Raw genomic sequence first — 24,020 nt, 5'->3', positions numbered from 1 at the left:
CTGACCTATTTAAATCTCATATTTGGCGTCAACATTAGGGCTGAGTATTGTATTTGTTCGATACCATTACTTATACGATACTTGGTTGTCGATACTGATACCTGTACTAAAATATTTGTCATCTAGAACCAGAACAATAATGTGTGGAAGATCTGCAAATCTACAACATTGGGCTCATCTCCAATGTGAAGAAATGTGTGGGAAAAATGGTGAATAATTTGGGAAAAATGAGGAGAAATTGGGGCCAAAATACGCAAATAAATGGGGAAAAAAATTGGAGAAAAAACAATGGGCAAAAATAAATACATTGGGGAAACCCGACAACCAAGTCACTTCCTTTAATGCTGTTCCTGGTCCGACATCAGAGAGATGCTTACGATACCTTCATTTTTTTCCAGCCCTAGTCAACATTGCTATGGAGGGGAGCTGGAGGCATTTCTTTACTGATTTTTCAGCATTACAATATCTAATCAAATAAATGTTTGTATTTTATTCGACTTATTGGGTGAAATGTTGCGTAGTGTGCAATAAAGTTAACTTAAAAGTAAACTTAATAGTGTGATGTTAAAATAAAGTGTTGTAATAAGCTGCAAAATGAGAGAATAGTTACAGAATACGGCACATTGTTGCGGTTTTATCACACATTTTCAACTGTTCGGAACATGGCGCTATGACAAAGGACCCGTGAGGAGGTGCGAAGACCTCCCGACCTGCGCTCACTCTGAACAGGCACTAAACACGAAGGACGCAGAAGCAGACGAGATCCTCCCAGGCGTCAGACGAGGAGGTCCTCTTTTCCCCTCGGAGAATCCTGGACCGCAGGTGGTGGCAGTGAATATTGTGATGAGTGTTTGGGGAGACGAAAAAAAAGAGAGAGAGAGAGAGAGGGGGGTCCAGGGACAAACCATGTCCGGGGAAAGGGCCTAATAAATTAGTGTTCATTCGCGCGCAGTAGTCCTTTTAAAAAAATGTTAAGTAAATGAAGAGGAGCCCTGATCTTCTACACATATAAAAATCCCGAGTGTGACGATACTTCAGTGGAGGACGGCTCTCGTGTCCCTGCCAGTATACAATAATATAAAAATTGACACGATGTCTGGTGACAGTTCCGGAGAGAAAAGTGTGGTGTGTTAGCTGTATGGAAGTGCGTGGAGCTGTGTTCGGAGGCAGCAGTCTGAGCTGAGGCAGAGGCTGTAGAAGGAAGCGCAGGGACAAGAGATGGAACCCCAGGGAGACACGGGACAAGAGCCTGGAACGGGAGAGTCAAAGGGGATGAGGAGGAAGAGAGGAGGGCTAGGCAGGACAAGAGAGGGAGCAGGGAGGGATAAAGGAGAGACCAGAAAGGAGGAAAAAACAGGAGTGTGAGGGAGCGCGGGAGACCGGGGCGCTATAGTATGCCGTCCATAAAGCTGGTGTCCAGGCGCTGGATGAGCAGGCGGATGAAGGACATCTCCTTGCGGGTGTTCTCAAAGATAATGCGGGGGTCGTCCGACTGGCAGCGCAGACAGTTGGGAGCCATGACCATGGCCAGGTTGTTCACGTCCATCTTGGTGATGACTACGTTGGCTGGCTGGGCAAACACCTGGAAAACACATGGGTGAACGTCATTCGCTGCGGTTACATGAACGAAGGGAAGGTCTGGTCTCTCGCTTAGTCTGACAACACTACAAACAGTTAATATCAAGCATTGGCTTACACTGCAAAAAGTACCCTACGAAAAACAAGGAAAAAAATAAGACATTTTGTCTTGTTTTAAGGAAAAAATTCTGCCAATGAGGTCAGCATTTTTTTCTTGCTAAGAATTCTTTTTTCTAGAATGTTTTTCTTATCATAAAACAAGAAAGAAACACTAAATTTAAGCAAATAAATAGCTAGAATTAATCAAAATGTCCTCAGAAAATGGAATAATTTAAGGAATGGGATATTTTACTTAAATGTTGCTTGATTTAAGCAAAATGTTCAAATTACTCACATTTTTGAGCAAAATGTTCTTAATAAATACTAATATTTAAGGAAAGTATTACCAGCGCCCGGAGACCCATCTCCATGATGTGGAGCCAGGCTGATGGCTGGAGGATTCACCTATTGTACATGTTTTAGTGGTAGACACGGGGAGAACATGCTCCACACAGAAAGGCCCCGTCCTGGTGGGAGTTGAACCCAGGACCTCCGAGCTGTGAAGCTGAGGCTCTAACCGCTGTGCCACCGAGCCGCCCACTTTAAAGAATGGAATGTATTATCTCTCTGTGAGAATCAGTTATTACATTTTTTTTTTTTTTTTAAATAAGAAAAATATTCTTTGTCTAAAGCTGAAGAAGATTCAAAAAGTTTTTCTTTCTTGTTACGAGAAAAATTAGCATGTTTTTAGCAAATATATCTGAACAAGAAATGGCTACATTTTATTTCCTAAAACAAGAATTTTTTTCTCAAGAAAACTTTGCTCGGCAAAACATTATTACTTTTTAGGGAAAAAATAAGAACTTATTTCTTAAAGTAAGACATTTTTTACTTGCTTAGAATCCACTTTTTGCAGTGTAAATGACTTGAATTGAGGAAATGTATCTTGTTTTGAGCGGTTTTCACTCATTTAGACACTTTTCCTGATCGGACCAAGTTTACTTTGCTTGTTTGAGGACATTTCAGACCAGTTCTAGGGTAAATCTCGCTTGAAATAAGAAAATAAAATTGCCAATGAGATAAGACCAATTTACTTACCCCATTGGCAAAGAAAATTACCTGAAATAAGAACGAAATGTATCGAAACGAGTCAGAAACATCTCAGAACAAGTTAAATAATCTAGGACAAACGCCCAACAACTTCTTACCTAGTCAAAACAACTAACATTTGGATCATTATGCTCAAATTGAGATGTTTATACTGATCTAGTTAAATACTTTTTGCAGTGAAGAGCAGGATCGCCCAAATAAATCCGTGAGATTCGAACTGCCTGGGCCGACCCCGGTCAGATTAGAGCAGCGTGTAACAGTCAGGCTGCCGAACGCAAAAACAACACATTGTGCTTGCTCTTCTAATGGACGACTGCTGTTGTTCTGCAAAGCCTACTACTGCAACACAGATGACAGGAGAGCTCATTTTAGTGGCTAAACCAGCGTTGAGAATGTGTGTTGGGCCATGAGACTGGTTTGACAGGTTTTACTGGAAAAACGAATCAGAGCTGAATCTTTAGCCTTTAGCCCTCGGACAAGACTTCACATACAAACGTACTGACTGAAAAACAACGTGCCAGTATAGTTTCAAAACTCAGGGCTTATTCTGAATGTCAGTTTAAGCACGTCAGTTTGTTTGGCTTCCAGATCATGTCCTTTGGAAGAACTGTGTCTGGAAATCAGGTCAAAAGATGAGCGTGTTTTGTTTTGATGGTGTGTCCAGCATGTTGGTGCGTTGTTCAGAACTGTTCATGGATGGATACAGGAATCTGAGATCACGTTCCAGCAGGTTTATTGGAGACACATATGTAAAGTGATACAGTTTTCTCATAGGTAAGAGCGAAGTCAGGGCTTTAAAACGAGTCCTCCCACAACTTCCTAGGCCTCAGGGCAGCCGAGCAATATCGCAATGAAAATTGGTTAGCTACAAGTTTGATTAAAGTTGTTTTCACTAAACCTCAGTCAATATGGACCTGCTGCAAGTCATTTTAAAGCACAGAACATGGAGAATTAACCTCCACAATTGTATTTTTGATCGCCGGGCTGTGGCTGTAGCTGTGGCTAGCAACTGCATGCTAATGGCAATTAATCAAAGCTGGGAGATTGAAGATTGAATCACCTAAAAGTAATAAAAATCAAATCAAAAATATCGGCCGAACACATCGGCATCAGCGGAAAAAATCACCCAAAAAATAAGCACCGGCCTTAGAAAAACCCATATCGGTCGACCTCTAATATATGTTGATATTGGTGCGTATTTGACCTTTCAGTGACCCTGCAGCTGTATGAGTGGTTACCATGGTAACCATGGTTACCTTTACTTTCCATCAGGGTGACCTCTAGGATGCTCCTGGAGAAATAGTTTTTTAGGTTTTTGGTAGGTTTTCTTTGCTGATGGAACCATCTCCATGGCTAAGCATACCTACCAGAAACCCGAAATTAAAAGTAACATAATACACCAGCAGTCATTGTGTGAATTAGGGATGCACCGATACCGATACCAGCATCGGGTATTGGGCCGATACCACATGCTTGTACTCATACTCGTACTCATTCATGAGATCCCGATACCAGAAACCGATACCATTTGACGTGCGGCCAGCGCACCTACGAAGCGCAGCTACGGGGCGCACCTCTCAGCTGAGGAGAGAAAATAGCAACAAACCGGAGAATAGTTTAGTGTAAATCCAATAATCCACATAGAGCTGACTTTATTACAGACTGCGCTCTCTAAACCAGAGTCTGAGCTGGATTTAACCAGAGCTTAATGTTGTTCGTGCTGCAGCATTTGCAGTGTTTACAACATACAGGCTAACGTTGCTAACTCGCGGCTAACAGTTTTGGCCAGGGGTTTATTCATCTGAAAAACTAACCCGGCGACTAAAAAGTCCTCAGAAAATCCAAAATAAAGAGATACAGCATGTTTATATTGAGCCAAAATGAGCTGCAGCAGAACAATGAAAACGCTGTAGCTTCTCGCTAAGTTACTACAAACACACGAGAAAATCTACAGGAGCTGAAGTAAAGACGAAAAGAGACCATTTAAGAAACATCTCAATACTATTGTTAAATAAAAACACATAAATGAATAAAGCTCAGGCATTGGGAGCTTTAGGACATGGACTTTTCTGTCTATGATGGACAGGGCAATAAAAATAAAAAAATATATTGAATGAAAATAAAAATAAATAAATAAATGGCATCAGCACAAATCTAATATAACTGCTCTTAAATGTGTCGCCTACTTTACTTAAGGTAATGTACATGAGAAAATTAACTAATTACAAACCAATCTGCTGTGAAAAAGTCAGAATGTACTCTTGTACTCGTATTGGTATTCGGTATCGGCGAGTACTTAAATCCAAGTACTCATACTCGTATCGGTTTTAGAAAAAGTGGTATCGGTGCATCCCTAGTGTGAATGATTGCGGAGAGGTTGGAGTGCCTGACCTGAGGCCGCACATGTGCAGTACCTGGAGGAAGCGGATGAGGTAGCACAGCACCAGCTTGTTGATGTGCGGCAGGCCCAGCACCACGGTGACCGCAGCCTCCGGGTTGTCATAGTGGCGGACGCACTCTTCGTAGAACTCGTGCGGGATGAGCGGCTCCTCCAGCTCGCGGTACCACAGCTTCAGCAGAGAGGCTGCGACAGGGACACAAGGTCAGGCAAACGGTCCCGGGGCAGGCAGTACGTTCACTTTGCACAGAGCACTGTTTGATACCTGGGATGTGAGGGTCCTCCAGGCCTGTGGGGATGTTCCACTGGTCCACCTGTATCTTCAGAGCGTTTACCTCATCGATGTCCCCGGGAACTCTGCAGGAAAACACGGCAAAGTCAGTTTTCCTGGACAAATCAAATACCGTAATTTCCGGACTCGGACTGAAATGCATGTGATTCTTAAATTAGTTTAGCAGCTCACATTTCAGTCTTCTCTCAAATGGAAACTCTCCTGAACATGTACAATATGAATCTTTGCTCGCAATTAAAACATTTCTGAATCCTTGGAGGACTTAAAGTGAGCGAGCCACTCCTTTCATTTCAGAGCATCCGGGATCCTCTTCAACGCTCGGGTTTAAACACAGTCCAATCACCGCCGTTTATCTGTAGAGCGTTTCTCAAAAGCAGAAAACGTTTCCTCTGAAAAATCCCTGCATCGTTCAGAGCCAACGTTTTTCACCTCTGATTAACGGCGTCGACTGGAATCTGTTGGTGTTGGTGATGTTTCTCGCTTCTTTGCTTTAATATGATTTGTTAACCCTTTTAAAAATGTGTTTGAACTCGTATGTGGACAGACTACAGGTTCGTCTGATTGGTTAATCAGCCTGTCAATCATACCCGTAGTCACGGAAAGATAAGGAGAGGAGTTGACAGGTCACAAGGGTTGCTCCTAGGGCTGTTCAATTAATCGAAATTCGATTACGATTTTGATTACAACAGTAAACGATTACAAAATTAGCATAATCGCAAAAAATCGATTATAATTTTTTTTTCCAATTTTTTTTCAATTTTTTTTTTTCAATTTCTTTTTTTTTCTCTAATTTTTAATTTTGGGATTTTTGTCTTTTTCTGCTGGATTTTTGTCACTTTTTTGCTGGATTTTTGTCTTTTTTCTGCTGGATTTTTGTCTTTTTTCTGCTGGATTTTTGTCTTTTTTTTGCTGGATTTTTGTCTTTTTTTCTGCTGGATTTTTGTCACTTTTTTGCTGGATTTTTGTCTTTTTCTGCTGGATTTTTGTCTTTTTCTGCTGGATTTTTGTAATTTTTTAGCTGGATTTTTGACACTTTTTTGCTGGATTTTTGTCACTTTTTTGTTGGATTTTTGTCACTTTTTTGTTGGATTTTTGTCACTTTTTTGATGGATTTTTGTCACTTTTTTGCTGGATTTTTGTCTTTTTCTGCTGGATTTTTGTACATTTTTTGCTGGATTTTTGACACTTTTTTGATGGATTTTTGTCACTTTTTTGCTGGATTTTTGTCTTTTTCTGCTGGATTTTTGTAATTTTTTTGCTGGATTTTTGACACTTTTTTGCTAAATTTTTGTCTTTTTTTGTTGGATTTTTGTCACTTTTTTGATGGATTTTTTTAAAGGCAACAAATAATCGTTTGAATAATCGTGATTTCAATTATGACAAAAATAATCGTGATTATTATTTTTTCAATAATCGAGCAGCCCTAGTTGCTCCCCCCTCACTGGCCCCCACAGCGCAGTGTCTCATATGTGTTTCTCACGTGTTCAAAGCTGGCTGTAACATCCCTATGTTGTCTGAATGTGACTGACAGAACACTGACCTGAAGATGCCCTCCGTCTGGTCTCCGTTGAGCCCCAGCACCTCCTCAGACAGGCGGGTCTGCACCCACGGGAGCTGGTGGTCCGGGTAGCGCTCCTTCTGCAGAGCCATGACCTCCTCCAGAGACGAGCCGAACATGGAGGGGCTGAAGATGGCCTTCTGTGCGTGCTTGATCTCCTCCAGACAGGGCTTCTGCAGACCCTGAGCCCCCCCCACACACACACACACAGCTCTGTCAGCAATTTATGTGGGCAACGGCATTTACAGATTATGTCGTCAGTAACTGTTTTGTTTCTTCTCAGTGAACTCTCTTAGCCTCATTGATATTTTACATTCAGAACAATTAGATGGAACGGTACAGAGTCAAACAGAAAGGGGGTAGAGAGTGCGGCACTGGATCAACAAAGTCAAAGGCGGTGTCGGCTAAAGTGGAAATCTTCTTGTTGAAAAAAACTTTGTTGTGTTGACAAAACAGGTGCTTTTCAGGCTTAGAGGGCATGAGGTCAACACTTGGATTTAATTGGGGAAAAACTGTCCAGAGAAAAGATCAAGTCCCAGTTCGAGCGCAGTCGGACACGCTCAGACCTTGGATGTCAGACAGGAGAGCCGCGTGCGAGGACGTGTGACCTGAAGCCGCCTCTTAACCTCTGAACCCCCGTCTTTACCAAGAGCGTTTTCTCCAGTTCAGCTTTACCCAAATCTAAAAGCTTCTCGACTGGAGCTTACAGCCAGAGCAACGCCTCATTTGAAAGCTAAGACCTACAAATGTTTTACAAGGAGTTCTTTTGTTTGTTTCTTTCTTTCTTCATCGCTATTTTTCCTTGCTTTTCGTTGCTCTTTTGTTACTTTTTTGTTGTATTTACATCCTCGTTTTTCGTCGCTATTTTGACGCTTTTTTCAAGAAGCTTTTTAGATTTGGGTAAAGCTGAACCGGAGAAAATGAGTTCAGGTGGGGGCACATGAGGTCTCATCAGGTTTTAGACACCAAAGGGTGTTTTAGCTTTTCCTCATTACGTTATTGTCAGTAAAAACAGCTGTGTCAATGTAATGATTATAGTTATAGTCTTCATGGATGGTACCTCACCAGTGAGGCTGGTACCTCACCAGTGAGGCTGGTACCTCACCAGTGAGGCTGGTACCTCACCAGTAAGGCTGGTACCTCACCAGTAAGGCTGGTACCTCACCAGTAAGGCTGGTACCTCACCAGTGAGGCTGGTACCTCACCAGTGAGGCTGGTACCTCACCAGTAAGGCTGGTACCTCAGGCTGGTACCTCACCAGTAAGGCAGGTACCTCACCAGTAAGGCAGGTACCTCACCAGTAAGGCTGGTACCTCACCAGTAAGGCTGGTACCTCACCAGTAAGGCTGGTACCTCACCAGTAAGGCTGGTACCTCACCAGTAAGGCTGGTACCTCACCAGTAAGGCTGGTACCTCACCAGTAAGGCTGGTACCTCACCAGTAAGGCTGGTACCTCACCAGTAAGGCTGGTACCTCACCAGTAAGGCTGGTACCTCACCAGTAAGGCTGGTACCTCACCAGTAAGGCTGGTACCTCACCAGTAAGGCTGGTACCTCACCAGTAAGGCTGGTACCTCACCAGTAAGGCTGGTACCTCACCAGTAAGGCTGGTACCTCACCAGTAAGGCTGGTACCTCACCAGTAAGGCTGGTACCTCACCAGTAAGGCAGGTACCTCACCAGTAAGGCTGGTACCTCACCAGTAAGGCTGGTACCTCACCAGTAAGGCATACATAAACATTTAGTTTCTCTTATGTTCCACTCCTTTAGTGGAGAAGCAGACAGTTTGGGACGTACCTTCTTGGCTCCCGTCAGCGCAGCCTTGGTCAGCTTCCTGTAGCAGTATTTGGCGTAGCTGCTGATGGCCACCCCTATAACAACATGTATTTGCATTATAAAATACTAGCACATTGGCTATATCACAGTGCACACATGTAGTGTATGTACTGTATGTACTATATGTACTGTATGTAGAGCGCAGGCTTCAGGCCTGTGTGTGGACTAGCAGCAGCCCACAGGAGTTTTGATGAATGGATTTGTTCCACATGAGCAGCGTCCCAAAGTCAAGGGCACAACATCGCTCTGCTGCTGTCGCCCCCTTGTGGTACAGTTCAGGGTCAAACAGAGTTCAGCTCACTTCCGGATTAAGGACTTTCATGCCACATGCAGAAATATACACAAGTCTGTGTATATTTCAACTCTCAAACAGAGGAATGAGTAAAATTTCAATATTCAAAAGTAAACTGGGCACAACAGGAAACCTTTGAGTAACAAGGGTACAGTTTCAGCCAGTACTGTAGCTGAATGTGTTTTCGATTATAATTTTTGTATTTTTGATAAACTTGTACTGGAAAATAGTTGAGCAATATCATTATTCTCTAAGAAATCTGGATTTAAGTTTTATGCCATTCAAGGCCTTAATTTAGACACAATTTTTTCAATGACCTTTAATGTTTGTGTCGCTTGTGGTGAAAAAGTGAACACAAAAGGTTTCTCTGCACAACCGAATTAAAGATATTTTCTAGTGTTTAACCCATAGACAGAATAATAATAGACTTCATCTCCTCACTCCTCCACGTTTGCCATAATAACTACGTTGGAGGGGGAGAGTAGTATCTGTCTGCGGCCTGCAAGACAGAGGCGTGTCGTGAAGTGACACTGATTTCTGGTATTGATTATGCCTTAACCTGTCCATGGCCCTAATCTTAAAACACTTTGATTTCTATTGCCTAATCTTAAGCATCACAGTTTCCAGCCTCATTGTTTGAGTTGAGGGGACATTTTTGAGAATAAACCTCTTGTCGACAGCGGTTATGCTGTGGAGCATTGCTTTGTGGTGTCTGGTTACGTGACGTCACTTCAAGACACGCCTACATAACTTCATGACACGCCTACATAACTTCAAGACACGCCTACATAACTTCAAGACACGCCTACATAACTTCATGACACGCCTACATAACTTCAAGACACGCCTACATAACTTCAAGACACGCCTACATAACTTCATGACACGCCTACATTACTTCACAACACGCCTCTGTCTTGCAGGCCGCAGACAGATACACTAGGAAATCATGGCGGATTTACAGACTCCTCCTATCCTACACTGTAGACTCTGCACTCGGGCGTGTAGTTCGGTTGTGCCTGCGTCGCTAGCTCAAATGCTAACGGCCTGTCAATCAAAGTTGTCATATACGAGATTTCAAAACATTTCCTTACGAAAACCAGTCTGGTTTCTTTAAATATAACTAACCCGGCATTATCAAAGAAAGTAAAAAAATTTGAAACCAGGCTTTACAGTTGCTTAAAACGTGGGTGAAGCGCAATGCTATCTAATGGAAAACTAGCTTGTTTTGACACCCAGATATGGAGGTGCTGCAGCAATGGCGGCCCCTAGCGTTGCGGTCATAAAGCAGTGCAACCAGCGGACATTGGTTTAAAATATTAGATACACAATACCACACATATACCACTGGCAGCACTTAGGCGTCTTCAGGCGTTTTTTAGGGTGACTTTAGACTTTCGTTCAAGAAGGTCTAGGTATTTTTCTTACACAAAACTAGAGCCTTTTTAGACCCACCTTAATCCATTTCAGTCCATTTTGAGAGGAGGTACTCGGCCTGAAAAGCTTGAGCACCACTCGCCTCCCCAGAAAAAGCTGAAAAGGCTCACCCTTGTTATCGTTGAGCGGGTCCATGTGCCTCTGGATGTAGCCCTCCAGGTAGTTGTGGAAGCGGGGCGTGGGGGGGAAGAAGGCCAGGCAGATGGCCAGCAGCTCCCAGCCGCGCTCCAGGCTGTCGTAGCGGAAGTTCTCCGTGGTCTGACGACACAGCTGGATGTACAGCTCGTCCCGGAGGCCCTGGTGACTCCAGCCTCGTACCACAATCTACGGCCCAGGGAAGGGAGGAGTTAGATGGGGGGGCTGATATTACATTTTAGAACTTTTTAGTAAAAAGGTCATAAACACGGCCTATCTGTGACCCCAGGCGTGAGGTCAACATGTTCAAACCAAATAATGCTTTGACGGATTAGAGAACACGCAGGAGATGACAAAAATCAATATAGATTTTTTTTTCAATCAATATTGCAATTTTATTTAGATTTGTCCACCCCATTTACCAATCAATAACTTTTTGTTGCATAGAACTAAAATAAAGTATAAACTGAGACAATGTTATCGCTCATGAAATATTTACAACGGACTTATATTGTCCATCCATCCATCTAGGGCTGTTCAATTAATCGAAATTCGATTACGATTTCGATTACAACAGTAAACGATTGCAAAATTAGCATAATCGCAAAAAATCGATTATATTTTTTTTTTTCCTCCATTTTTTTTTTTTTTTTTTTCCTCCATTTATTTTATTTTTTTTAAATTTTGGGATTTTTGTCTTTTTCTGCTGGATTTTTGTCATTATTTTGCTGGATTTTCGTCTTATTTTCTGCTGGATTTTTGTCACTTTTTTGATGGATTTTTGTTTTTTTTCTGATGGATTTTTGTCATTTTTTTGGATGGATTTTTGTCACTTTTTTGCTGGATTTTTGTCTTTTTTCTGCTGGATTTTTGTCATTTTTTTGGATGGATTTTTGTCACTTTTTTGCTGGATTTTCGTCTTTTTTTCTGCTGGATTTTTGTCACTTTTTTGATGGATTTTTGTCTTTTTCTGATGGATTTTTGTCATTTTTTTGGATGGATTTTTGTCACTTTTTTGCTGGATTTTCGTCTTTTTTTCTGCTGGATTTTTGTCACTTTTTTTGCTGGATTTTCGTCTTTTTTTCTGCTGGATTTTTGTAATTTTTTTGATGGATTTTTGACACTTTTTTGCTGTTTTTTAGTCACTTTTTTGCTAAATTTTTGTCTTTTTTTTTAATGGATTTTTGTCACTTTTTTGATGGATTTTTTTTAAAGGCAACAAATAATCGCTTGAATAATCGTGATTTCAATTATGACAAAAATTATCGCGATTATTATTTTTTCAATAATCGAGCAACCCTACATCCATCCATCCATCCATCCATCCATCTTCTTCCACTTTCTGTCCGTTTCTGGGTCGTGGGGGCAGCCGTTGGAGCTACAAAAAGTGGATTAAAAGCTGTGGAACAACTCCGTCAGCTGCCGAGTCACTGCTGTTAATCAATATAACACACTGTAGATGATCTGGGAGCAAATCTGGCGAGCGAAAAGGGAGAAGGCAGACTTGCATGTAGTATGGCTCGACATGGCTAACGCTTATGGGTCTGGGCCACATAAGTCGATCGAGTTCGCCCTAGACTTCTTTCACCTCCCCAAAGAGGTCTCAAGCATGATGAAGAAGTACTTTGATGCTTTCAAACTATGCTGCACAACGCAAGGGGTTACAACAGGTTGGCAACAGCTGGAAGTAAACTCCTGAAACTCCAACAACCTTGAAGCTCCGGAAATCTACGACAGGAGATTCTTTGGGGGAGCGTGTAGCGGCGCGGCCCAGGACTCTGAATGGAGGGATTAGCGCGGCGGCTAACACAAAGCTAACAGAGTTGTTCTTTGCGGGGGCTGCATTAAAAAAATAAACGCTTAATTGCACATCCATGATCTACGGCGCACCTTAACAAAGCTGACAGAGACAAAATCATGTCCTAATATCGTGAAAAGATTGCAGATGTGATGTTATCAAAACAAGAAACAGAATGATCCCACAATTAGCTTTTGTTTCGGCGCCTTCTTCTGATTGCGAGAACGCTAATTTGGCAAAATATCTGATACACACACCTCCAAAGCCACAATGAGTGGGTCGATCTTGGAACGTCGGTCTCCCATGTAGGTCTGGATGAGTTTGAAGATGTCCACGGCCTCCTTTTTCACGGTGCGGTCCGACGTCACGATCATGGGCTTCTTGATGGGCTCGCTGCTCCAGGCCAGCATGTTGGCGATGGACACTTTCCTCCGGAACAATCCCTGAAGCGCAGAGAGGGGAGGGACTTAGAGGGGGTCATTTCAACAACATGATGGGCAGGACGGCTGAACTACAACATGTGACACTTTCAATATCTGTGACATGGAAATTGTGCGCATAGTTTAAACTGATCCTGGAGCGTCTTAGAGACCACAGTGATTGAAAATGCTGACTACTCATACAGCTGCTGGGTCACTACAAGGTCAAATACACACAAATATCTTTTTGTTGTGTTTGCTTTGCCTCCCTCCTGTGTGACGTACCTGTGTGTGTTTGTTGAAGTGCTTGGAGGCCCAGTTCTCAATGTCAGTCTCTGAAGAAGGCTTTCTGAGGGAGAACTCTGGAAACACCCCACAGCTTGCGCTCGGCATCATGTTCCGGGCGTTTCGACTGGCCTCGAACTGGGCACAGGCTCCCAGGTCTTCAGACTAGGGAGACAATGTTAGCACAGTTAGAGAAAGTAAAGCACTTAGTCTTAGTACACAGTCACGCTCACCTGTGAAGGGTGGAGATAGGGCTCTGGAGAGGCCAGGTTGGTCTGCACAGACAGGCTCTTCTCCAGCAGGGCTTGAGGGAAGCCCAGCCGGTCGAAGGTGCTGCGTTTCCAGTGGTGTTCGCTCTGAGCCAGCCCCTCGTCCTCACTGAAGGCCCTGACCACAGGCCCGGGCAGGGGCAGAGGCACCGCACCGTCACTCTCATAGCCGTCTTTGGAGCCTCCCGCCTGGCCCGAGTCCCAGCTGCTCCTCTGCTTCAGGACCTGCTGAGCCTCCCAGGCCAGGCGCGCCTGAGCCAGCATGGCCTCTGACGGAGACCCCCCATCCGCCTCTGTGCCACAGCGGGCCAGCTCCTGGGGCAGCGAGGGCTTGCGGCTCTTCCGTTTGCGGTTCCCGCCTGGAGAGAAGGGCCCAGCGCCGATGGTGGAGGACATGGCGTGTGTCTGGCTGGCGGACCATGAGATGGAGTCTTCATACAGCAGCCTCTGAGCGTCCCCCTCTGCGCCGTAGTCCAGGAGCAGGCGCGGGTCCCTGATCAGAGACTGGCTGTGCTGCAGGGTGAAGGAGCCTCCGTACGACCCCCCATAGCCTCCGGAGGTGCCGTAGCGCAGCAGGCGGTCGGCAGTGCGAAAGCGCGGGCTGGACGTGGACTGCTCCACATACACCAGCTGTTTGACGTACTCCTTGCCCACAGGGCTATACTCCAGACTCTGGGTCTTCTCGGGACACTTCTGCCGGGTCAGGACCAGCTGGCCGTAGGGGGAGTTCTTGGGGGAGAGGTACAGCGGGACAGGGCTCTTGCGGGCGGGGGACTTGGTGGAGCCGTACAGGGACGAGGAGTCAGACAGCTGCATGTCTGAGGGGGGCTCCTCATAGATGGGTGGGGGTTGGTATTCGGAGGGCGGCTCCTCGTACAGAGGGGGCTCGTAGGCGTAGCGCGGAGAGGGAGGCTGTGAGTCGCCTGAGGAGCGCCGGTTAGTGCCCGTCCCGCCCAGCTCGGCCCGCTTCAGGAACGGAGACTGCCGCCGGTCTGCGTAGATCACCATTGGCCCGTCGGCTTCTGAGGCGCTTCCCCCCGAGGAGCGGCGCGTCCGGCCCGGTGCTGTGGAGGTGGGCTGCTCGCTGGAAGAGTACCCGTTGTCCTGGTGGGCCAAAAAGCTGGGCTCTCGGTCCGTCACCTTGATCAGCATGCGCTCCTTGGTCCCAGTGTTCCATCTGAAAGGAGAAACTCTGACAGAACAATAGAGTTTCAACAAGTGAAGTCAACACAATGTCAAACTTTTAAAAACAAACCAAACAATAACATCTTTTTAGACTTTTGAGGTTATGGGGGCACAATATGTACCGGAGATGCAGGAATCCTTGAGGCAATGTCGTCCGAAAGTGACATTGTGATATATGATATAAGCTAAATGTAGCCTATTTAACATGGAAAACAACATTTGCAGAAAAGAAGCCTTGGCTGTCTTTCAGTGTCCAACCCTTTTATCTTATATCTATGCTTTTACCCTTGCAAAAAGTAATAATAGTAGACCTAATGATATAATGATTTGAAAATAATAAATAGGCAATAGAATATTATTATAAGCAATATCTAAAAAGGAAGAAAACTGATGTGAATGTTTTCAAAAGATGTTCTACAAGATCTCCTCTCTCTGAGTGACCTAAACAAATGAACCAATGAAATGTGTTGATTATGGTTATGTATATCTATGCTTTTACCCATGTAAAAAGTAATAATAGTAATAATAATAGTAGACCTAATGATATAATTTCTTTGGGAACAACTTGGAACTTGGAATTGCTCAAATAAACTAAACATAAACATAAAATCATCTGATATCTAAGCACGTTTCACTTCAGTTTTCACCGCGACACAACACAGCTGCTCGTTGTTCTTTTGGGACTCTTCCCTTGGCAACGTTATGCAGTTTTCAAGCAAAAATAGATACGATGTACACATTGGATCACTGTTCTGGGCTGGATCTCACACTGGGCGGAGTTTTTTCATGTGCTCTCTCTATTCTTTTATTGGTAACACTATAAGTTCGCAAAGTTTAAGTAGATTATCTTAGTCAGAAGGTTTTTGTGGTAAAGCTGTCAAGTGTGAGTCTAGCAGAAAGTAAGTTTATTACGTTTTTTCTTTAGTAGAATTGTGATCGTGTTCAATGCTAACTGTTAGAGCTAATGGTCAAGGGTAGGGAAATTACAACGCGGGAAAATGCAGTATTTAAGGACCATTTGAGTATTATTTATTTAGGACATAAATGAAACATTTTTCATTACTATGAGACATTGACTAGGTTATGTTATCACCAAGGTGTATCTATGGCTTATGACCGAAAACTAGTCATGCCATTGTACTACTGTATTAGATACAGTGCAGCCATTTTGTTGTTGGCTTAGTTAGTTAATTATATATTAAGCATAGGGATTTCATAAATGTACAGTTAAAAAGATGAATAGAATAAATAGAGATAAGTAGTGATTAATTTCATGGTAAGAATAAAAAGGTAAAAAGGTTAAAAAGTACAATAAAATAAAGAATATTTTGTATTTTAATTGTGTTGCTTTTGAAGAAATTGTAAGGTAACTGTCATGTGACTCCTAGTATACTTTATATAGCTATGGCCACATGGACTTTTGGACTCTTAAGGCCATTTAGCATAGTAGCTTTTCACCACTGAGTATGGAGTGAATGTACAATTGTCTCATGTAAAGCGCTTTGTGACCATGTCTGTGAAAGGCGCTTACATAAATAAATATCTTCTTCTTCTTCTTCTTCTAGTAATTACATTGTTTGGATTACTGCTGTTGTCATGGTTAAGAAGAACAATTCTTCCGTGCTGAAGTAAAAAAGCAGCTAAACGCATGTGCTCTCTCTATTCTTTTATCGCAGCTGAGTACTTCGCACACACGTCTGCCCTCTGAATCCCAGAGGAGCAACATTTGGAATAAAATACACTGAGGTTGATCATAGGTCCGACGATTCCCACCGTGAGCTTCTACAACCGCGATCATTGGAAAACCGGTTCATCTTGAAACCCCTACAGGTGTGCATAGAGCCAGTGCCAGTGTGGGTCTGGGGTCCGGTCTCACCTGTCGGGCCCCTCTCTGGAGCTCTGCTTGTCGGAGCCCTCCTGGTCCAGAGAGGAGGAGGTGCTGCCCTCCTGGCTCACTCCGCTGTTGCGCCCGGGGCTGTTCTCCGCAGAGGGGTCGTCGGCGCTGGGAGGGGGGTTGGATCCGTCCGTGTGCTGCTTGAGCGTCTGCAGCTTGGCCAGGGGGATGATGTCGCAGGCCTGCGGGCGGTGCCACACGGTGCGCTGCGTGGACGCGTTGTAGTAGTAGAAGCGGGACGTGTTGGGGTCGAACAGCTCCCACCACTGGTTCTCCCCGGTGCGCTTGATGCGGACGCCCTGAGGCGGGTCCCACACGCACTCGCCCGTGAGGAGGTTGGCGTACATGCGCTCCCGAGTGCGGGGCTCGATGATCTCCACCCACTCCAGCCTGGACACACACAGGGCTCGTCAGTACAAGGACGATGCTCCCAGTTCTGAATAAAATCTACTCATTGGAAACAGTATTAATTTTGACAACATATTTTAATTTAGTTTTAGTCTTAGTCTTTTGACTAAAATGTAATTTAATTTTAGTCGAGATTTAGTCGATAAAATCTTTACAATTTTAGTCTAGTTTTAGTTGAGTAAAATTGCATGTCAATTTAGTCGACTAAATTTAAGACTAATTTAGTCGACTTTGCATTGATGATATTCATTATAATCATGTTTAATCTTGTTCCTCTGCTTCATGGAGCTGCTCCACATGAACAAAGCTCAGAGCTGATCCTTTGGCAGAGAATTTACATGATCTGAGGCTCTTTCAGGCGGACAATACAAGTTTGGATGATTTTAGTCTCTCCCTTTCATTTTTATTTAGTCTCATTTTAGTCGACTAAAATATCTGGACATTTTAGTCACAGTTTTAGTCTCATGAGAAACTTTTAATTTAGTTTTAGTCCAATTTTAGTTGTCAAAAATAACACTTTGACTAAAATTAAGACTAAATATTTTAGTCGACGAAATTAACACTGATTGGAAAAAAGAATGAAAGTTTTGAATTTATGGTTGAAACGACTGATCGATTAATCGACGACTAATCGATAATTGAAAGAGTCGACAACTAGTTAAGTAATCGATTAATCGTTTTCTTGTTCACACACACTAAAATGGAGCAAAAATGACCAAAAAAATGTAGTATTTTTGATGAAAACCTACTTTGATTTTATATTTAGGGTCTGTAGTGTTTTGCACAATGTACATTTCATGAATAGAGCCTTCAAAAAACATTTCCTACACTGCTACAGTTTTGCAAACATTTATACAGCCTGGAAACTATTTTTGAAGGTAATTTTCTTTCTGTTGTGTTGCTTTTACTACGTGCTGATTCCGCTGATTCAGACGAGCCGAGTGACAACTTTGTTTACGTTCATTCACAGCTGATTTCATCCGGAGAGAAATGAAAAGTTTGTGCTTCCTTCATACATCAAGCTTATTTTTCGTCGTAGATCAAAGTTGATGTTTTTTCGCCCTCTGCTGCCCGGCGTCTGACACTTATGGGCGATGTGATGGACACGCTCGCTCTTCTCTTCCTCAAACAGATCTGCTCACTGCGGGAGAACACTCACTGCGTTTATTTGTGCAGGAGAGAAAAACAAGGGTGGAATTCTGGAAAGACTGATCTCTTTATAAAGAATCTTGACGAGGAGGAGAGAGGCCTGTGTGTGTGCTGCTGCTGCGGACCTGGGAGTAGAGGTGGGCCGATATATCACTTAAAAGATCGGCCAATGATAAAAAGCCGATATCTCCGGGACCAAAAGAGATAGAGACTTCCAATTTTGTGCATTGGAAAGTGTCAGGGCTTTAAAACGATTTTTGATCACTGCACAAAAACAGTATGCTAATGCTAATGGCAGCTAATCAAAGCTGGGACCGAAACTATGATTCAATCTAAAGTATTCATCCATTTTCTTCCACTTTTTCGTTACCGGGTCGTGGGGGCAGCTGTTCGAGTTGCCCAAATCACATTGCACCAGCTCCTTGTGGCGCCTCCTGCAGGTGGTGGGTCCACAGAAGGCCGGCCTCACGACTCTTATAAGGGGCTTCTGAACCGCTCTTTGTTTGACCAGTGACCCTCTGACCACCACCATACATTCACTCACACACATCATTCATCCTGGCCTATTGTGCATGTTTTTAGTGGTAGGGGAAACCGGAGTGCCCGGAGGAAACCTACGCAGACACGGGGAGAACATACAAACTCCACACAGAAAGGCCCATCCAGGTGGGAATCGAACCCAGGACCTTCTAGCTGTGAAGCGAGAGCACTAACCGCTAGGGCTGTTCAATTAATCGAAATTCGATTACGATTTCGATTACAACAGTAAATGATTACAAAATTAGCATAATCGCAAAAAAACTATTATAATTTTTTTTTTTTTTTTTTTTCCCAAAATTTTTTTTTTTTTATTTTTCCAATTTTTTTATTCTTTCTAATTTCTTTCTGGATTTTGGTCTTTTTTTTAATGGATTTATGTCACTTTTTTGATGGATTTTTTTAAAGGCAACAAATAATCGTTTGAATAATCGTGATTTCAATTATGACAAAAATAATCGTGATTATTATTTTTTCAATAATCGAGCAGCCCTACTAACCGCTGCACTACCGTGCCGCCTGAGCAAAACTTGACTTTGTTTACGAGCAAAGATTGCTTATAAAACAGACGTATAGGACCTTTAAACTAGCAGTGACCGCGGTGGTGCAAATGAACCCTATCCCGGCGCCTAACAGTGGCTTCTTTTACAGAGAGTGGCCCGGTGCCAGGCTGCTCCTCTTAATAAGGAGCCACCGTATTGAGCTGCCCAGTGTTGTCCGCTCCAGTGTGAGGGCAGAACAGAGCGCTGTCAGGGCCAGCCTTCACGCCGCGGCCGCAGATTAACTACCCCTCAATGCTCCGTGTGTGGCTCGTCCAAATGGCCCACTTCAGCCCGCTCCGAAACACTTTACAGACAAACCGGAGAGAGTTCAGCAGGTACAACGGGACGACTGTTTGTGTTTTTTTCCCAGTCCCCTTCACTCGGGTCATTGGGGGGGCATTCGAGTCGATTACAAGTCTGTACAACGATTATATATTGTAGACTTTTGCTTATAATTTTGGAACCATAAGAGATAGAGACTTACCGTTTTTGTTTTGTTTTGAAATCTCCCTCTAAATCTCCCTCTAAAGTACTGACTAAGCAATGAATGTCCTGAATAAATCAGCCCCTCATACAGCGCCCCCTGCTGACGCGTTTAGCAGCATCACACAAAGGATTATAGACGAGACGTTTTAAAAAATGTGGCCAATAGATACAGACGGCATCTCGTCATAGAAGGGGGCGTGGCTTCGCCGAGGGGGAAAATAGAATCTTTAGAGAAACACAATTTTCCCTCTTTTTAGCCACAAATAGAGTCAAGTGTAAATCAGGTCCATATAGATATTTTCTCACAGCAGATTGTTCAGTAAAAGTGAAAAAACGGCAGTTGTAGCTAGCGCTGGCTAACCGTTAGCATGTTAACTGTTTTCAAACATGACCATATATGGGCGATTCCAGAGATGCCGTCTGTATCTATATATCGTTGGTGCATAATCGGTATCGGCCTTAGAAAAAAACGATATTCGGGCGTCCTCTAGTAGATATATTTCTACATATTTCTATGATTTACTCACCTACCTTTACTATAATGTTTGATGTTTAACTACAGGCTATTTGAGAGGTAAGAAAAGCTCTAATTTTCACCCTGGCTTCTAAATAATTTGGTAAAAAACCCTGGACAACACAGGCACATTCCTCTGTTCTGATGGGACAATGATGGGACTGATTTGTGAGCAGTACTAAGTAATGCTTGCCCTAGAGGCCATAAGTGGCGCTAGCCTGCAGTTAGCTTTGCCCGTTAGCCTGTTAGCTTCTTCCACGTGATTCCATTAGTGTATATTGGTGACTCCGGTCCGGTGGCAGCCAAATTGCAATTGTGGTTTTCTGGCCAGAGACACTTTTTTGCTGAATTTTTGTCACTTTTTTGTTGCATTTTTGTTTTTTTTTGTTGTATTTTTGTTTTTTGTTGTTGTATTTTTGTGGTTTTTTTGCTGGATTTTTGTCTTTTTTTGTTGTATTTTGGGGGGTTTTTGTTGGATTTTTGTGTTTTTTTTGCTGGATTTTTGTCACTTTTTTGCTGGATTTTTGTCGTTTTTTTGCTGGATTTTTGTCACTTTTTTGCTGGATTTTTGTCACTTTTTTGCTGGATTTTTGTCACTTTTTTGTTGTATTTTTTTTGTTGTTGTTGTATTTTTGTGTTTTTTTTGTCTTTTTTTGTTGTATTTTTGTTTTGTTTTTTTGTATTTTTGCTGGATTTTTGTCTTTTTTGTTGGATTTTTGTGTTTTTTTACTGTATTTTTGTCACTTTTTGCCCCCAGAGGGACTACGGAAAGGATTAAGGTAAACAAGTTACTTTGCATTGCTTTAATTTGGTTTGACGTACCCGATTTCACCTTTTTTTCAAAAACATTGCACACTTATGTTCAAAAGCTGCAAACCGTGTAGATTGTTATACCTCTGCTTGTATTTGGTTTAAAGCACCATTCATATTTCAGTCAAATTTTTAAACAATATTGATTTCTACGATTACATAAACTCCAAATCTAATTGCATTATTGTAAAAACTCACACAACTCGTCGTTTTAGAACGGTAAATCGAACGTACCATTAAATGTCTGAACAAAACATGTACAATAGGATGAACGAGAGTGTGTTTGAGACTGTGAGTGTGGGACAACGGATGGAAGTTAACCCAAGACAATCCGGCGTGGCGTGTTTACATGCATGAGTCTGTTGTCTGTTCATTAACCTCTTACCACCCGCCAAAACCAAATGCATTCTCTCCTCTTTGCCATTGTCGTCACTTTTTATTTCCCTTATGTGTTTTTGTCACTTTTTTACAGCACTTTTGTTACTTTTTTGCTGGATTATTGTCACTTTTTTGTTTTGCTGTTTTGTCACATTTTTCTGGATTTTTGTCTTTTTTTTCTGGATTTATGTCGCTTTTTTGCTGGATTTTTGTCATTTTATTGCTGGATTTTTGTCTTTTTTTTGCTGGATTTTTGTCGATTTTTTGCTGGATTTGTGTCATTTTATTGCTGGATTTTTATCTTTTTTTTGCTGGATTTGTGTCACTTTTTTGCTGGATTTTTATCTTTTTTTTGCTGGATTTTTGTCACTTTTTTGCTGGATTTTTGTCATTTTTTTTGCTGGATTTTTGTCACTTTTTTTGCTGGATTTTTGTCTTTTTTTGCTGGATTTTTGTCGCTTTTTTGCTGGATTTTTGTCGCTTTTTTGCTGGATTTTTGTCGCTTTTTTGCTGGATTTTTGTCACTTTTTTGTTGGATTTTTGTCTTTTTTTTGTTGGATTTTTGTCTTTTTTTTGCTGGATTTTTGTCATTTTTTTGCTGGATTTTTGTCTCTTTTTTGCTGGATTTTTGTCACTTTTTTGCTGGATTTTTGTCGCTTTTTTGCTGGATTTTTGTTGCTCTTTTGCTGGATTTTTGTCACTTTTTTGCTGGATTTTTGTCATTTTTTTGCTGGATTTTTGTCGCTTTTTTGTCAGTTTACATCCTGATTTTCTTCTCATTTTTTGTCGCTATTTTGAAGCTTGTAGATTTGGAGAATTTGGAGAACAGGAGAAAACATTAAGAGGTTAACACGCACTGTCCCGACCACATAAACAAAGAACAATTTCAAGAAAAAACATCATAAACAATTGCTTTTCATACATTACACAAAGCTTATTTGGCCACTTACAGATTTAAGCATGAGGGAAGAAGTAATTTATCATATATTTTACTCAGGTTACTCATATATTGTAGTATGTAGAGTACTTTCTCAAGTGAATGTACTAATTGAGTGTATTCTTGTGTGTTTTCCAGTGTTTCACTTTGCCACGACCACAAAAGCACTTGAACACATCGCATTGGTAGTGTCTAAATCACACCTGGGGAAGCCTCTCGTTTCCCATAACACATGAAGGCATCATCATCTTTTAGAAACCCAGCTGAACGTGGGGGGGTTGTCGTTTTTTTGTCACTTTTTTGCTGGATTTTTGTCACATTTTTGCTGGATTTTTGTCACTTTTTTTGCTGGATTTTTGTCACTTTTTTGCTGGATTTTTGTCGCTTTTTTGCTGGATTTTTGTCACTTTTTTTGCTGGATTTTTGTCACTTTTTTGCTGGATTTTTGTCAATTCTTTTTTTGCTGGATTTTTCCTGGATTTGTCTTTTTTTGCTGGATTATTGTCACTTTTTTGTTGCTGTTTTGTCACATTTTTTGCTGAATTTTTGTTTTGTTTTTTGTTGGATTTTTGTCGCTTTTTTGCTGGATTTTTTTTCACTTTTTTTGCTGGATTTTTGTCACTTTTTTGTCAATTTACATCCTCATTTTCTTCTCGTTTTTTGTCGCCATTTTGAAGCTTTAAGATTTGGAGAACAGGAGAAAACATGTTCAGGTGGGAGTTAAGAGGTTAACACGCAATTTCAAGAAAAAAACATCATAAACAATTGCTTTTCATACATTACACAAAGCTTATTTGGCCACTTACAGATTTAAGCATGAGCGAAGAAGTAATTTATCATATATTTTACTCATATATTATATTCCTCCATCCCAAGCCTGTAGAGTACTTTCTCAACGACCACAAAAGCACTTGAACACATCGCATTCTGTGTGTCTAAATCACACCTGGGGAAGCCTCTCGTTTCCCATAACACATGAAGGCATCATCTTTTAAAACCCCAGCTGAATGGGGGGGGGGGAGGGGGGCCCGCATTCCAACAAACAGACAACAGTGGAGTCCGACAGGTGCATGAGCATCACAGCACCACCCTCCATCACTCTCCTCCAGCTGCGGCCATCCTCCGCCATCATCGAGCCGCTAACCCTCACCCTCACCGCCCGCGCCACCAGCCCCCGGGGGCCGATGGCGCCGGTGGTGCTGATGATACTGGAGGGTAGCGCGGCGGAACCCTCGCTACAGAAAGATAAAAAACAAAAAAAAAGACCCAGATGCCGTGAAGCAAAAGGAGCGAGCTAAAGCTAAAGGATCAGAGCCCCGCGGAGGAGCGGGGGCTAGCCTGCTCCGCTAACACGAGTCCCGGTGCTCCGCCTAAACGCAACCCCCTCCCCACCCCGCTCTGCCCTCCGTCCCTGTGGGCCGCAGAGCCCGCTCACCTCTCCGCCATGGTCCCGGTCGGAGCCGTTCAGCAGCCGCGCAGGAGAAAGCCCGCAGTGTCCCCCATGGCTGAAAGCGGTCGGCCGCCGCAGTCACCGAGTCACTCCGTTACCACCAGCCCGCTGTGTGTGTGTCACCGGCCCGGGGCTGAGCGCGAGCACATCCGCCGGGAGCTTCACAATAAAAGCCTCGGTTACTCGCGCTGACACGGCTTTGTAAAAATGGAAGAGGAGCCTACGTGGAGAGTTACGGTCAATTATAGTTGAAACTCGGAAAATTAGAATATATTGAAAAAAAAAA

At 42.8% G+C, this 24,020-nt stretch overlaps 1 protein-coding gene across 2 annotated transcripts; it reads right to left on the bottom strand.

Annotated features, from left to right (window-relative positions):
* Positions 1-592: 592 nt before the first annotated feature.
* Positions 593-23,900, bottom strand: arhgap39 (Rho GTPase activating protein 39). 2 transcript variants are annotated; one of them, XM_079581378.1, is made up of 11 exons: positions 23,720-23,900; positions 16,506-16,913; positions 13,409-14,621; positions 13,176-13,340; positions 12,729-12,914; positions 10,649-10,862; positions 8,771-8,844; positions 6,958-7,157; positions 5,391-5,482; positions 5,142-5,311; positions 593-1,582 (listed from the first exon to the last, which is right to left on the bottom strand). In XM_079581378.1, exons 1-11 carry the CDS (start codon positions 23,728-23,730, stop codon positions 1,388-1,390), a joined length of 2,928 nt encoding a protein of 975 aa, XP_079437504.1. In that variant the 5' UTR covers positions 23,731-23,900; the 3' UTR covers positions 593-1,387. The 2 variants fall into 2 exon arrangements, with proteins under 2 accessions (XP_079437504.1, XP_079437503.1); XM_079581377.1 differs by having other exon boundaries at positions 13,409-14,636; positions 23,720-23,899.
* Positions 23,901-24,020: the final 120 nt, after the last annotated feature.

Source organism: Gobius niger (genome assembly GCF_951799975.1).
Source record: "Gobius niger genome assembly, chromosome: 22".
In the NCBI taxonomy this organism is placed as follows: Eukaryota; Metazoa; Chordata; class Actinopteri; order Gobiiformes; family Gobiidae; genus Gobius; species Gobius niger.
Note: the sequence above shows the minus strand (reverse complement) of the source record. Positions and strands in the feature narration are given on the sequence as shown.

Excerpts from the sequence above, each read along its gene's own strand:
- arhgap39 (XM_079581377.1), bottom strand. Across the intron at positions 10,863-12,728 it reads CACTCATTGTGGCTTTGGAG|ATTGTGGTACGAGGCTGGAG; the intron begins GTGTGTGTATCA and ends CCTGGGCCGTAG. Across the intron at positions 5,312-5,390 it reads GGAGGACCCTCACATCCCAG|CCTCTCTGCTGAAGCTGTGG; the intron begins GTATCAAACAGT and ends TCCCTGTCGCAG.